This window comes from Calonectris borealis, chromosome 3, assembly GCF_964195595.1.
Source record: "Calonectris borealis chromosome 3, bCalBor7.hap1.2, whole genome shotgun sequence".
Classification (NCBI taxonomy): domain Eukaryota; kingdom Metazoa; phylum Chordata; class Aves; order Procellariiformes; family Procellariidae; genus Calonectris; species Calonectris borealis.
The window spans coordinates 8,393,259-8,408,477 of record NC_134314.1 but is presented as its reverse complement, the minus strand read 5'-3'; the positions used below and the strand labels follow the sequence as shown (position 1 = coordinate 8,408,477).

Genomic DNA, 15,219 nt, shown 5'->3' with positions numbered 1-15,219 from the left:
AAACTTCACTCTAGGTCTGATCCTTCAGAAGAAATCATGAGAGTCCAGCCAACCCTAGGATTTAGCTATAGTGTAACCATGTCACAGATTTTACAGTTAAAATACATTGAAAGTAGTGAAGACAGCTTTCTAGTCGCTCAGTTTGTGACACTGAAGAATGTCTCTGTATTGTGTTAGAAAAGAAGGTCATTAGTGTTGTTTGTTCAGAAATTATGTCACTCTGCTTGATGGTTGCATTGAAATGCTTTTTTTGTAGGAGTGACCTCCATAGACTTCTGAACTGTCGGTTCCATCCCTTATGATTATCTCTTGTGTTGCTTTGAATATTAATGGCACAAAGCCATCCTTGTCTGCAGTGAGCACAATCCAAGAAGAGCCTACAAAAATTAAGCAAAAAAAGAAAATGAGTGTATTGCTCTGGTTACATAAAATGTACAAGCACGTTTTAAAAGTCAGCCAGCACTCGAGCAGAGCAGGCTTTCTTTTTGTGCACTAAAGCCTTATTACGCTAATGACATTAAGGTCTGACAATCCATGCTAAACACACCTTTGTGTAAATGCTAAGGAGGGCTAAACAAAAGGGCTTGCAAGGTTTGAGGCATTTTGTCCCTTATTTGAATCAAGTTGAAAAACAAGGTGCATCTTTGCTAGTTCTGATAAACTATAAGTATCTCCATTTTCTGAAAACTCAGCCAGCCTTTCCATGCTGACTTTTGTTCTAGTGACATCTACTTCTGCTTATCCTTTTTGCTCATCTGCTCTACCCAAATGATGATGATCATAAAAACTAAAAAAGTTGGCAAAGAAAATGGTTGTGCTGTATTTGTTCTAGAAGGAATGACTTTCCTTCTCCTGGGTTTCCATCTTTTTTACTGTCAAGCCAAGATTGTTCAGTATGTTTTCAAATTCATGTAGCAAATGGAAGGAAGTTACACCTTGAAGATGATTTGCAAAAGATATCATGATTTACAAAAGATGATTTATAAAAGCTGATACAATAAAATTTCTTGTCCTTTAATTATTTATCGAATCTTCTCATAAAGAGAATGAACAAAATCTGAATGATATTTTAAATCCTTTTTTTTTCTGAAGAAAAAAAAAAAAGAGGCAAGATTAAAAACCAAAGACATCAAAATCATTCAGGTTCACTTTCTGTATTGCATAGAAGCAGAAAATAAACCTACCCCCCTTTGTTTTTTACTTTCCTTTACAAATCAGCTTGACAATGAAGCTATGTGTACCATATATATTTTTTCTAGTGATTAATCTGTCTCCTTTTGGACTGGATATTGAAGTTCTTATAGAACATAGTGAATTCTCTATTTGTCTTTTTTTCAGTTTGACATTTTATGAAAAAGAAAAAAAATCTGTGGCAACTGAAAAGCATTGTGGGAGCCCTTGTATTACACATTTTTCTTAGAGCATATGATCCTGTCATTACTGAGCAGGGGCATTAGCTGGGATCTGAGGTAAAGAAAGCCCTGTTATGTTCTGCTGTTGAAATTTTTGATTTTGGGAGATAAAACTGTGTTTTGAAAAGGAATTTGAAAAAAGGAAACGTAGAAAAACGAGAAGAACCATGCTTAATTTTTGTCAGTCATAACGAAGCATGTTCCTGGACAAGGCAAATCTCCCCTCCTTATACTATTAACAAAGCACTATTGCATGTTGTCATGTCACCTGTTACATCATAAGAAGATTGTCATTCCAAACCATGAATCTTTAATCTTCCACTCTTAATACCTTCTTTCTAATTGTGGACAGACTTCAGATTCCATAAGCAATGGGCCTGAAAGTGGAAATTCTGCTGTCCGAATCGATAGTTACATTGTTGGTCAAATTGATAAAGCATAGTCTTTTGTCCCACTGTTGGGACTTTTTATTTTCATCCATTGAAACGTTTGAAATTCTGTGTCATTGGTAACACTTGCTTTGAAGCATATCGCACAAAATATTTCAATGGTAGAAAAACCTTGTGCAGAATATAATACCCTTTTGCTATGCACAATTATTACAATGATGACCCGCCAAAAAGAGAGACTTCTGTGTGCTAATACCAGGGCACTATATGACAGGCTATATTTAGTACAGATAGTGGTATTACAGTCCTGGGCTTAAAGTGCACGTGATGAGGCCAAGTTCATTGCTCGTATAACTCTGACGATCTTAGTAGCCTTGCTGTGGGTATGAATTTGGCCTACAGTTGTGAATTTCTTTTTCCCGATATATTCCAGTTTAAGTGTTTATTCATAGTAAAAAATGCCAGGCTGTCATTGCAATACAAGCACGCTCTTCATTACATCCCCTTTAATTATACAGTATTAAAGGATGGGAGTGTTATTTTTAAACATCACATTTAATATTCATGCTTTGTGGCAAAGGAAAGATTTAGGAATATAAACCTGTATTGGTCAGAAATGAATAAAGAGCTACATAGCTACTTCTGCCCCAAACCTGATAATTTTGCAGGATTTTGATGAGTTTTAGAAAGATTCTTGTTTCAGTTGTTGTTTTTGCTGTCAACAAACAGACTCAATTTCAGAAAAGCCGAGCACCACATTGAACAGAAAGAGGGACATATTAGGATGATTCTGAGACATTGTCTTTTTGATATCTCTGAAGTCTAATGCATGAAATTGAGGAGCAGTGTTCTGCTAATTAAAAATTCAGCTGTTCTATAGAGCTGAAAATAGGTTTTCTCAGGCCCATTATTTATTATTTTTGTACTGAATTCTAAACATTTTTTTTTCATTATGGGCATTTGTTTCCAAAATCAAGAAGTGGAAGTACAGGTTAAAAATGGCATCCTCCGAGCCATGCAAGGGCAGAAGCCTGCTGGGAAATAGCTCAAGCCTCTACAGCAAGTGGAGTTTTTTCATACATGCCTCCACTACACTGTACAGTCAAGAGAGATTGTTGAGAAAAATATGAAACCTGCATATTCTTATATTCTGGTACAACTCTCAGAAACTGCTGTAAGCCAGGGGAAAACTGAAATGTCCCAATGTGTCTTGGATAAAGGCAACTCCCCTGATCTGTGTTGTATTTGTAGCCCCTTTTCTTCATTCTTGTCGTCTGTCAACAACAAGGAGATAAGCAGAATATGAATGGCAGAATGGTGCATATTTTACATCTCTTTTTCCCACTCTTTTGTCCTTGGTACCAGCACCAGTAACATCCCAGGCCTGGTTCCTTTTTCATCAATAAGCCTATTATATAGCAGTCTGGTATGTAACTATCATTATTTAGAAAACTATAGCTTATATTATTACTTTCTTTTCCTTTTTGATTTTAGCAACAGTTGAATTAATTTCTCATAAGACAGAGTACACCGATTAAGCCAATGTGTCTCAGCCTGTCAGGGGCTAAGACAAGGGGCAAGAGAGTAATTTATGGATCTCTCAGTGTGAAAACCATGCAAGGAGATCATAATTACAGACAACTATTTTGTAGCATAAGTTCCTAATATACTTCGACTGTGATGAGAAAAGCCATCAGAAGCGTTATAGAGAAATGGCTAAAAAATAACGGTATGTATGTTGCTGAGAAGCTAGCATACACGAACAGATAGGGCCAAGGTAATTCAGAGACCAGTCTGGGGCTAGGATTTCCCTAGCTGCTTCTGTCCTTACAAGTTAATCAGTGGTGGGTGGTAGAAATGTGAGATTGGCAAATTAGAACATTGAGCTTCATTGTTTATCTTACATTAAAATAATCCGAAATGCTACATGACATTGACATATATGCTACATAATATATCATATTTCGAGAATTACTTTTTGTCCAACCTACCTTCTATTGCCAGGTCTGGGACATGCCTGTAAAGATGGGCAAGGCAAAATGCCAAAAGGTCTCAAGGAAGCATTTCTATTTGCAGGTAACAGCGTACCAATTATTTTCTCAGCCTTCCCCTGTAGAGGCATCTAACGTATTTCACTGGTAGTAGGTAGTTCTGCAGTTACTTAGCATTTAAGTGATTTCAAGAAACACTCTGCCATATTTCAGACAAAGGAAAACACATACTTATCAAAAAAAGTTAGCTATCTATCTCAGTTTACTACAGTATGGGGTAATTATTCTACCACAAATGCCTCTTTTACACTAAAAATCTCAGATGAAACCAGATACCAGAAATAAAAAGAACATACCATGTTTCATTTCAATAATGGGCAGATCAAACAGCTGCTGGACTAAATTCAAATGGATCTTGCCATCACAGAGGAGAACATCTTTTGTTTCTTCAGTAACTGCTCCATTTGAAAAACTTTTCTTCAAATGCATATATGTAAAAGAAAAGATCTTGTTAAAGGCTTAGACATTGTGCCTGAGTTCTTTTAACCATTCCTCTGCTCTTACTCCTTTCAGTTATTTAGTCATTTTGCTTTTTCTTTGTCTGTCTTTGCTACAATTTATAGATGACACCATCATGCAGTGCAATTCTAAGTGCAATCTCATAGTCCCAGGTGAAGAGAATATGCCTCTTTGCTTTTTGCTTTGCCTGCTTATGCAGCTCAAAACTGCATCAGCCCTGTATATATAATGTATTAGGTCATGCATATATGTGTCCGTTGGGCCCTTCTGCCTGAAGAGTCAAATCAGTGGAAGGGAGTATATCATGCCTGGAATAAAGTTGTCCAAGATGCTACCAGAGCAAATGAGTACTCTGCTCAGTTTCAGTTGTACGCGTGGGTGGTTTGGGTGGTTTTGATAGTCATTGGTCAGCTATTCCACCCCAGTAAAATAGCCTCAGTTCTGGCACAGAGAGAACTGCAGAGAGACTGAACATAGTGACAGTCTGTCTGAAAAGCTGTCATAACAAGGTAGCTTGGGAATCCTGCGACTTTCTTTGAGAGAGAGGGAATGTATAGATTTACAGTCCTGGAATTTGCTTTGACATTCACTAAAAGAACACACTTGAATATAAAGGTGGCATATTCGTGCTTCCTGAAGTTTAGCTGGCCTTGAGAATGGACACCTTTGTGTTCCGTCATTCTGATTAATGCAAAGTGCAAGGACCACAAAATAGTTGAGCTAATATGGTTATGGAGTGGATATATATTTGCATTTACATTTTCCTATCTGCTATCATTTGAAAGTCATTTTAGCGTTAAAAATTTTCCAGTGACTCAATGCTATTATAAAATATATGTGAATTGGACATTTTCTTCTAAATAATCTTGCTGTATTTTGTCCTGTGAATTTCATTTTGTTCTTCCCTCTCCATACTTTCCACCTGTGGAGTTCCCATGTGTTACAGTTTTTTTTTTTCCTTTGGCATTCCTTATGTTTGCAATACCCCCAGATTTAACATATTTGTTATTTGAATGAACAGTCTGTTTATCCCATTTCCTAGATCTTTCTGGTTTGTATATTCAGAAAGGATCCAAGTTAACGTTTTAGAATGGGTTGAAAAGATGTCATCTATCCTAACTCCTGTTGTAGTCCTACCCTGTCTGTGTCTACTTCATACTCCTGAATCTTTCTTGCTAATATGAAACTTACAGTTGAATGAATTCACAACTGCATCTTCTATTTCTGTGCATAGCAATCTAACCTTTGACTAAATAAATCTCTCTTTTGATGCTTTTCTTCATTTCTAGTTGTGCTTTCAACTCAGTCGCTCTCTCAGTGAACATGCGCTTTTTTTGCTGTGCAGCAACCTTTCTAAACCTATCACTTCCATTTTTCTGTACATAGTATGTATGCTGTCATGCAACCACATTGGATTCTGTAAATTAGAATGTCTACCAACTGTTGCAAAAGTATTTTTCACCCACTCTGTCATAAATTGACCATGAGATAGTCTATGGCTGATTGTTACTTATTTATGTATTATGATTGACTGAAGATGTTAAGAATCGTAAAAATATCTTTCTGTTAAAAACACAAACTTTCCAACTTTCAAAGGTCTTCTCATCTTTTTCCCCATTCAAAAGAGCCAGAAATGTGTTGCTGTGTAATTAATAGGGAAGTACCTAAGGAATGTATCAAAGAAGTATCATTTTCTTAGTCATAAACCTATAGTAACTTTTTATTACAGCTATAACTATATAACAGAACTTCTTTGTCATTTTTAGATCTCTTCAAATTATATAGTACTATATTGTATACTAAATACAGTTAAAACTCGATGGGCTGAATGTTCAGCAATGAGCATGTGCTTTGCATTTACATTGCAAAGATGCTATTTGTCTGTACAGGTATTTGTGCAAAGCTTTTCATTGCTGCATATTGTGGATTAGCACATCTCATAACTACTTCATTTTCCTGAATTCAGGTTGAAATAGCAGAGTTTATTCAAACTTGTACTTCAGTTAATGAATTATAGAAAAAGGTGGACTGTAAATGAGGCAGGCACATTGCCTTGACCCAGGTGGTTCATTTTTTCATAGATACACTTCAACTCAAGAATAATCAGAAAACAATCTAGCTCTGCCTCTGTTGACCTGAAATCAGTTGAATGGAAATGTATACTAAGGATGATTTCATTCTAGTATGTTTCCTACTTAGTCTTGCAAATTATTGGAACAACCATTAGAAGTGAAAGACATTTCTGTATATACAAAACTACATGGCATCTATTTTTTATCCTAACCAGATTTTCAAGTACAGACCTCAAAGCTTAAGTTTCAGAATTGTTTGTCTTTCATCACTTGTGAGCATTCATATTAGCTATTCTCTCTGTCATATACTTCTGTTTATAATGATAAAGTTGTTAATCATCTTTACATTTATTTTTGTCTGCTGGCAAATTCTGTCAGGACAAGAATCTTTCTCTGTTTTAATCTTCTAATTATTTAGCCTTTTTTGTTTAATGTTTAGTTTAAGTGATGATAACATGCCTTCTCTTTGAGGAATATGTTCACACACGTCATATCATAGATTAAATGATTTAAACCCATGCTTTCTTGAGAGGTAGGTAATTGTCAGTATTCCTTTTTTATAGATGATCAAACCATTACACAGGAAGATTAAGAGATTTACTCAAGGTCATGGAAGTAATTTGTGACAGAGCTAGAAATACAACTAAAATCTCACCTTAGTACTTCCCATTTTCATGCCTTAACCCAGAAACAATTTTCTAGTCAAATCTAAATTTAATCCACCTCTTCCCAAAATATGTATCTGGTTTTGATATGTTGCTATTTAACTCCAATAGAAGCCAGAGGATTTGCCATTCTCCATTTAAAATCCCTTAATGTTAGTTGTTTTGTCCTAAACCAACATTTATTGGTAGACTAAGAACATATTAATTACAGAAGAAACGAATGTATTTCCACATACGTAAGTGGATATTTTCAGGTTAAGTTTCTTTAGCCAACTTCCTGTAGTATGCCAAATCCAACTCTCCCTCAACAAAAATCCAACAGAAAGAAACCATCAATTCAAGAATTGTTTTCCTTCATCTGTGTCAGCCTGCCCCTTGATCAGATTTTATAGCCTATAAAGGGTCTTCTGGGCAGCAGCCAGCCCACCACAGGGTTGCCAAACTGTCTTTCAAAACTCATGTTTTGGAATGCAAATATATACGAGAAGAAAATCATTTACTAAGGCAAAAAGGGTTCCTGGATTAGATGTTATACACCGTATGTCTGCACGATAAATAAACATGTCTTTTATCACTTTTTTGAACCCCACTGAGCAGTCAGCTAGTTCTGCCTCTTGACCTTTTTCACTATTTATCTTGTATTTCCTAAGGCACTGCCTACACTTGCCTGCATGAACTTAAATTCAACAACTGATGAAATAGTGAGGTAAATAAGAATATGCTACCAATCAGAATTGTTTTTGCTAACACTGGGTTAGTGATCGATTGCAATTTGAATGTGTCTTTCTTACACATGGATGTTTTCCAGATGAGGCCTCACGGCTGTGTTGCCCAGTATTGCATTACTTACTGGATGTACCTCACTGATGTACCCACAGACTGCCTTTGTTCTTTTCATAAACATATCACATTTTTGATTCATAGTTATCTTGTAGTCACTTAACACATGCAAGCTTTTGTCATCCTTGGTTGTTTCCAGCTAATGAATATCCAGTTTATAGCAGAAATGCCTTCTATTAATCCTGGAATATATCACTATGCACTTCATATTAGTTCATTTCAATCCATTTTTTTTAATTCTAAGGTCATCAAATTACAGGTGCAATATCCTGATCCTCTATTGAAAATACTACTGACTTTATGCCATGTGCAGATTTTATTAGCATATCTCATCAGATTATTAACAAAACTTTTAGATTAGCCTGAAGATCAATCATGAGAAAATCCACTAGTAAATTTCTTCCATTTTCTTTTATATTACTGTAACCGTTTACTATCTTCCTTCCAGCTAATTCCTTAACCGTCTTATATTTCTTCTATTAATCCCTATTCTCTACTGTTGAACAAATTATTTCCCCTGTGGCATGATTTCAAGTACTATACTGAATTACAGGTATTTTAAATATTCTTCATATCCTTTGTGTTAATAATCTGTTCTTTTATAAAGGAAAGATATCGGGTTAGTCAGTCACATCTCTGCATTGATAGTGCTGTAGTTGCCTAGAACTCTGCTTTCGTTTTCTTAAACCCTTGATTTCAGCTTTTTGTGTTGTGCTTCAGTGCTAATTTCAGTTTTGATACCTTAGTACCGATTAGTCAGCTTGATTTTGCCTTGCCCCCACATTCATTGTGTGGGATGAGAAAAAACTAGTAAATTAAATAGACGTGGGGGTTCTGTCCCAGAAGACAATGAAAAGAGAGTTAGATGGCTAAGGAAGAGCACTGAAGAGGAATGAGAATTACGATTTTTGATATTCAAAGTACTGTGTCTCATTAAGCCTTGTGCAGCACTGCCACAAGCCAAACCTGCACTGCTCCCCTTTCCTGTCATGATTTCTACTGGTGCTGTGATTCCTTTTTGATTTTTGGTGGATCCTGATTTTATTTTGGTGGAGATCTTAATATCTTTGCTTGCCCTTATGTGGGACATTCCAATTGCAACCCTAATTAACCTGTCAGAGAAGCATAAGCCTGTAAAATGTTTACATTGGAAGAGATCTGAGGTGCTCAGGGGTGCTTAAATCCCAGTGCAGTTTGCATTTATAGTGCGCATCAGCATTTCAGATGATATGATGCTAGGATTTCTCTACTCTTGGCTCCCTGTTAATAGTTCTGCAACTACTGTTTCAGGTATATTGTCATCTAAGATATACCCTTTGTCCTCATGCTTATGCTTCCATGATCTTTATGTTTTGAGTGTGGGTTTTTGTTAACTCAGATCTTTACTTTCTTTGCACAGTACGAAAACTTGGATTCATTTTTGACATTACATATTCCTTTTCTTTTGCATCTATGTATCCAACAAACAAATCATCTGCTCTAATAGAAGGTATTGTGTCTCCTTTACAAACCCTGCCTATCTGCTATTGATCAGTTTCAGAACATTGTTGTCAGAATTTGTTCGTAACAAATTCCTCAACCTTTGCTCAAAATGTTATCCATGCATTAATCACACCTTCTTTTGACTACTGCAGGTCTTTCTTTTACGGTCATCCTAAATCTCTTCCTTCTAAACTTCAGGATGGCTGACTAGTTTCTTACTCCGGGGAGCAGACATATCACCTTCCTCTTCCATCATTTTCATGACTTTCTTTCTATTGCTCAACCTGAGTCAAAATTATCTTTGGATTTCAGAAAGGTTCATGGTTTTACTACAGCTGATCATTGCTGCCTCGTCTTTGCTCATTTTACTGTGCCATCCTTATACCCCCCTTCTTTATCTCTACTTCATGTATTTCTATCAGAAGAACTTTATTGCCATATGTTTGGATCCTTTCTATTCATCTCTCAGCTCTGTGTAAAAAAATTGTTTATTTTATAGCTGACCTTGGCAATAAAGTTTCCCATAGTAAATTGTATGAAGATGCTATAAAAGTACAAATTGACTTGTATACGATTATTGGTGAGTGCTAAGAAAAGGAAATCATCATGACTAATTGCTGAAAAGATATTTATTTCCTGCTTAATTATGCAATATATGCTCTCAGTGGTATACACTTTTGACATAATACTGCTTGTGAGCAAAATGTAGGAGTTTTAAGATATTCTTCAGATTAAGATGAATCTTATTCCTCCTGGAGAGGTTTGCCTAAATGCCATTAATTTCAAATCCAGATTGGCTTTATTTCCACTGCAATTAGCTTTTGAATGAGGCTAGTTTAAATATTCTGCAGCTGTTTCTTTTCTGGGGGAAAAGGATGATAAAAGTATCTTTTTGCAAAATGAAACAGAAACAAATCTGTGACAGATCCTCATCTCTTCTTCTTCTTTTTTCTTTTTAAATAATATCTTCTTATTGCGTTTGTCCGTCTGCCCTCCCACACTATCCTGAATCACAAGTCTGTATGTGATGAAAGAGCAATAATATTTGCTTTTCAGGGTTGAATGATCAAGTCACCTCTGGTGGCTGAATGCTATTACACAAGTGATAGTGCAGTGACATTTCCAAAGTGTGAGTGATCATGTTTTTCTTTTATGGCTATGCACTACAAAGAATATAAATTTTGGTAGTACTGCATGGACGTGACTTCAGAGGAGTTATAGGTAGGCTAGCACTAACAGAATAAACAAAGGTTTTGAAGACTATTTAGTGAGCAGACATTATGAATTATTAAGTAATACACATTCTGTTTTGTATTATGGTTTTCTAAGCAGAACTGGAAACATAAATATGTCAATAATGCTTCTGCACAACAGTGTTCGTAATTGGCCATTAATTATTGCCTCATTTTTATCTACTATGTTTTAAACTTTCCTTTTATGTTTTTAATGCATAAATATGGTTACGCAGTACTGGTCATTATATTTTATAGTACAATAGGTTTCTCAATCAAGATTCAGCCTCTGTTATGCTGGGGATTATACACACACTTAAGAAGACATGCGCTTGGCACAAGAAGCTGAAAGATAATGGCCATATTATTGACTGGACTGCAGCATTCCTAAAGCTTAGAATGTTTTCCACAGGCTGATATTTATATCATAAGGCAATAAAGCTATTTCCTGACTTTTTGCACTGTGAACACAGACCCTGGCTGGAGCCCACAGCCCAGCTGGTCTCTGAGCTCACAGAGCGCTAATGAACTCCTGAAGGAGGAACAAGGTTCAGATGTCTGAATCCAAACTAATCAAAACAACTATTTTCTGAGAAAATTATTAGCTGCCTATGAAGCAAATATTTCCCTGTCTGTCTGGAGGCCTTTTTGCCATCAGTCTGTTTTTCATTATTTTTTGCATCATGCTGTGATCCTGTTAGATTTCAGAAGAGGGGCTGAACTATGCAAGGCATTAGTTGAGACTTACACAGAAAAGCTATGTGTGTCAGAAAGACATTAAGTGACACTATTTCTGAGTCATTATAATGCGGTACTAGCGGTGCTTTCTGCTGGCTCAATGTGAAACTAACCTGTTCAGATAAATAAGAGTCTTTCTAAATGTAGTTTAGTATTTTAGAAACAGTAATATTTTTTTTTTGCTTCCAAAGAAAAAAACAGGATAATTAATTCTTACTGCTTGTGCAAGCAAACGTGCATAGTGACTTCAGATCTTAGATTAATGTTACGTGCCACAAACAAAACTTCTCTTTGGAAAGGTTAATCCAATCAAATCCAAGAGATAGGGCTGCTTGCTTAATAAATAAGTTGATTTATGTTAAGAAATCAGAATTAATTTGAACATGCTGGAGAACAGAAGGGCTTGCTTCTTGGCAAATAAAATCCTAAATTATTTAAAATAGACATGTTGCTTTTTTCACCAGAATTTGTATAATGTATTCGAGTTAAATTATTGACTAATTCAGATCAAAAGCTTTGCTTTTATCCAGAGTACCTAACATAATAGAATCTGCTTAAATGCCAAGTAAACAATTGCTAAAAAGTAATGAATATGATTGAATTGAGTCACCATTCCCCTAATGAGTGTTTAAGGAGGGCTACTTAGATGTCTGTATGGATTCCTTTAAAGTAAAGGGAAGTCAAATTTGTTTGAGAAGTACATACTTCAGCATCATCACAATGTAATGTATTACTTTGACATAATGCTGCTTATGTTCCAGTAGATAAGAATGCATTTATAGTTGGCATCTACATCCTGAAAGGGACCTCAGTTTTAGCAGCAATACCACTAGCATCAGCATGACCAAAAATACTATCAGTATAATGTTAGTATTGCTGTGAATAATACTAAAAATAATAGCCAGAAATAATTACCCAACCTACATTCCTTAGTTGAAATTCTTATTGAAGCCAGTAGGAATTTTGCCAAAACAAGGGTGGGGTAAGAACATGATGATTTGACATTTGTCTATTTATTTAATGAAATTATAATTACATATTGACAGATTTTTTTTTTTCCAGAAAATTTGAAGTGGTAATATGTTTTACAAATTGAGTATGTCCTGTTCTGTGAAGATTAGTGGTGAGAAATTGAAGTAGAAATAAGCCAACTTCATGTCATACCCATCTTAATTTTCCATAAATTGAGATTCAATACTTTGTTTCAGCCTTCATGAGAGTCTAGCTATTCTCAATCTTTGGATTTGAGCTCGGGTTTGAATTTATTATGTTTCTGGTGGGCTATTGTACCACCCTACTCATAGGCTCATCTCTACACTAAACTAACATATAAAGCTTACATTAACAACTGTTTGGCTGTGTTCTCTCTCTTTGATAGATGCACACAAAATCAACTAGTATCCAAGACAGATGTGAATAATCAAAGAAGAATGAACAGACACAAATATCCCATATGAAGTATCCTCTAAGTTACCCACATCATCCTGAGTTATTGTTTCAATGACAAATTATAATACCATTTTAGATTAAGCTTGATGCCAAACTCAGGTTACATTTCTCATGGGTTGATAAGAATTAAACTGCATGCTCTTGATTTAAAGCTAAATAAATACAAGATTGTTTAAAAATTCAGTGTCCTATCACAATATTTTTAAGCTGACAAAAAAATTACCTGGTAAGTGATATGAACGACAGGTGGTTCCTGTGAACATGGATAGGCTGAAGATATCCTCCTCCCATTTTTAGCGAAGTCCGTTATTTCAGAAAGACTCAGTTGTAACTCATTGAAGCTGCCACAAAGTTTCTCTAAATTTCTAGATATGTGACTCATTCCTCTTTCACTTGGCAAATTGTTGTTTTTAGGAGAACTTGATGTTTCCTGGATCACATTGAACTGCACTTTAGGAGAAGTTGGTCTGCTGGAAAGCCTGGTATGTGTTCCAAAACCAAGAAGAGACACTGAACGATTGGTAGGTTCAGCATCCAGTGTTTCCAAGGCCACCGAGGGGTCACCTGGGAGCCTTTTTTCATCCAGGTCACTCACACTTGATGAAGAACTCTGCTCATAACTAGGGCTCTTTGCTTCTTCGATGAGTCTTCTCCTGCCACCAGGAGATTGAATAACTGTGCTTCTTGGTATTAACAGCTCCCTGCTTTGAGATTGGTCTTCTGTAGCAAAATTTTCAAAGAACTTTCTTTTTCCGAGTATATTAACAGAGGATTCTAAGTTATAAAACATATTCTGCTTAGTCTCAGGCGATGCTGAAGAATCTTCTTCCAGCATCAATTCTTTGATCATCAGACGCATTACATACCTGTCTGAACTTGAAGATGGAATGAGACTAGGCTCAGGGAACTTTTGCTTGCCAACCAGAATCAATAGGAGTTTATCTGTTAAAAAGCATAGGCCCTTTGGTCTTTCATTTTTTTCCAGCTGGATTTGTTGAATATGAGGCATGCAGGAAGAGGTTACTGAATACACCAAAACAATGTTAGAAGTATTAGACGCTACTGCCACAATCTGAGCTCTAAGGTCAAAAGCCATTATATCAGGAACCAGAATACCTGGGATGGTGACTTTTCTGGTGGTGGTTACCTTCCTCTCAAAAGTCACCAAGATCAAGTGAGAAGAATCTTGACCATTTGTTGCTGCCGAGTCTTTGCATTTCAGAGTAGTAAGAGGACCGGGATCAGACCGACAGTGGTTTGCAAGGATATGGCTTAAATCCACAGGACCTGATGAAGAAGAAGCAACTGAATCAACACCTGATCTGTCTGAATCTGTGGACTTTCTTCGCAGGTCCATGGAGTATTCCTCATCACCAAGCACCAGAGCAGGCTGTGAGATTAAAGAACCAGTTTCTGTACCAGATGGCATATCAAATGCAATACCCACATTTAAACCACAGATATTATCTAAGGGAAGCTCAGTGGCTACAGCAATTTGGAAATCCAGCGTGGCTTCTATAGCACAGATATAAGCTCCCACATCAAAGACCGGGCAAAATGAGCAGGTATTTAGAGTTTTCTGAGCATCATCCCATATGTAGGAATGCAGGGCACTGCCTATAGCAACTACTAAGCGATTACCATCCTTAGTCCAACAAGCACAGTGGATAAGCCTACTGCTTTTGATATCTGCCTTAACTCTAGTATTGTCGGTACGAACAGCATGCAAGACTGAAGCATCTCTTTTTGTAAGCACAGCCAAGACCTCCTTCTTTGGATGCCAGACACAGCCCTGGGAAAGCAGTGGAAACGGCTCACCAACTTCACAAGTCTGAGAAATCAAGGGTTTGTTCTTTGCAGTGCTGTAGCACAGCTGCCAAACGCTAACATGCTTTTTATGCTGAACAGCGAGCAGAGCCGGGGTGTCTGTAGAGCAGCATGGGCCCCAGTAAAGCCCATGAACATGTTCAAATTGACCAACAACACTTGAGTCTCCAAACTTTAGTTCTCCGTTATGATAGTATAAAGCAGTCAGTATCACTTGCTTCCCATCTGTCCAGGCAATTCCATGCACGGGGTGGATGGCCTGATATAAAGCATTGAGGCCAGTTCTCAGCAGTTTTGCTTTTCCCAGCTCCATCTTTTAAAGCTTTCTGTCTACTGGTGGTTGTTGCAAAGTAAAGAATCCATGGAATTTACTTGCAGATCACAATGAGGAAAAATTTTTCTCGTATCTCCTTCTTTTCTTTTCAGAATCAAGCTGGTTTTTCTGCTAATAATCCAAGAGCCTATATTGTGAACTCCTTCCCAGCAAGCCTGCAGCTGCTCTTCTAAGTATAAACCCATGTCAAAGCTGCTTTTGCTATGTCTTTTCCTGGGAGGAGTTATCATCTTCATGTGATGGCTAACAAGGTTTAACCAATTACTGTA

At 36.6% G+C, this 15,219-nt stretch overlaps 1 protein-coding gene and 1 long non-coding RNA gene across 3 annotated transcripts in view; one reads left to right on the top strand and one right to left on the bottom strand.

Moving 5' to 3' along the window:
* The window catches only part of LOC142080099 (uncharacterized), a 32,875-nt gene that overhangs the window by 12,250 nt on the left and 5,406 nt on the right, over positions 1–15,219 (top strand). The window contains exon 6 of one of the 2 annotated variants that reach the window (XR_012672869.1): positions 13,204–13,310. This is a non-coding gene — a long non-coding RNA (uncharacterized LOC142080099). Of the gene's footprint in view, positions 1–12,718; positions 12,916–13,203; positions 13,311–15,219 lie in introns of those variants that run through there. The other variant, XR_012672868.1, reaches the window with a different exon arrangement.
* Positions 14–14,973, bottom strand: LOC142080098 (WD repeat and coiled-coil-containing protein-like). The gene is made up of 3 exons (XM_075144952.1): positions 13,013–14,973; positions 4,149–4,269; positions 14–377 (listed from the first exon to the last, which is right to left on the bottom strand). The coding sequence occupies exons 1-3, from the start codon at positions 14,927–14,929 to the stop codon at positions 211–213; spliced, it is 2,205 nt and encodes a 734-aa protein (XP_075001053.1). The 5' UTR covers positions 14,930–14,973; the 3' UTR covers positions 14–210.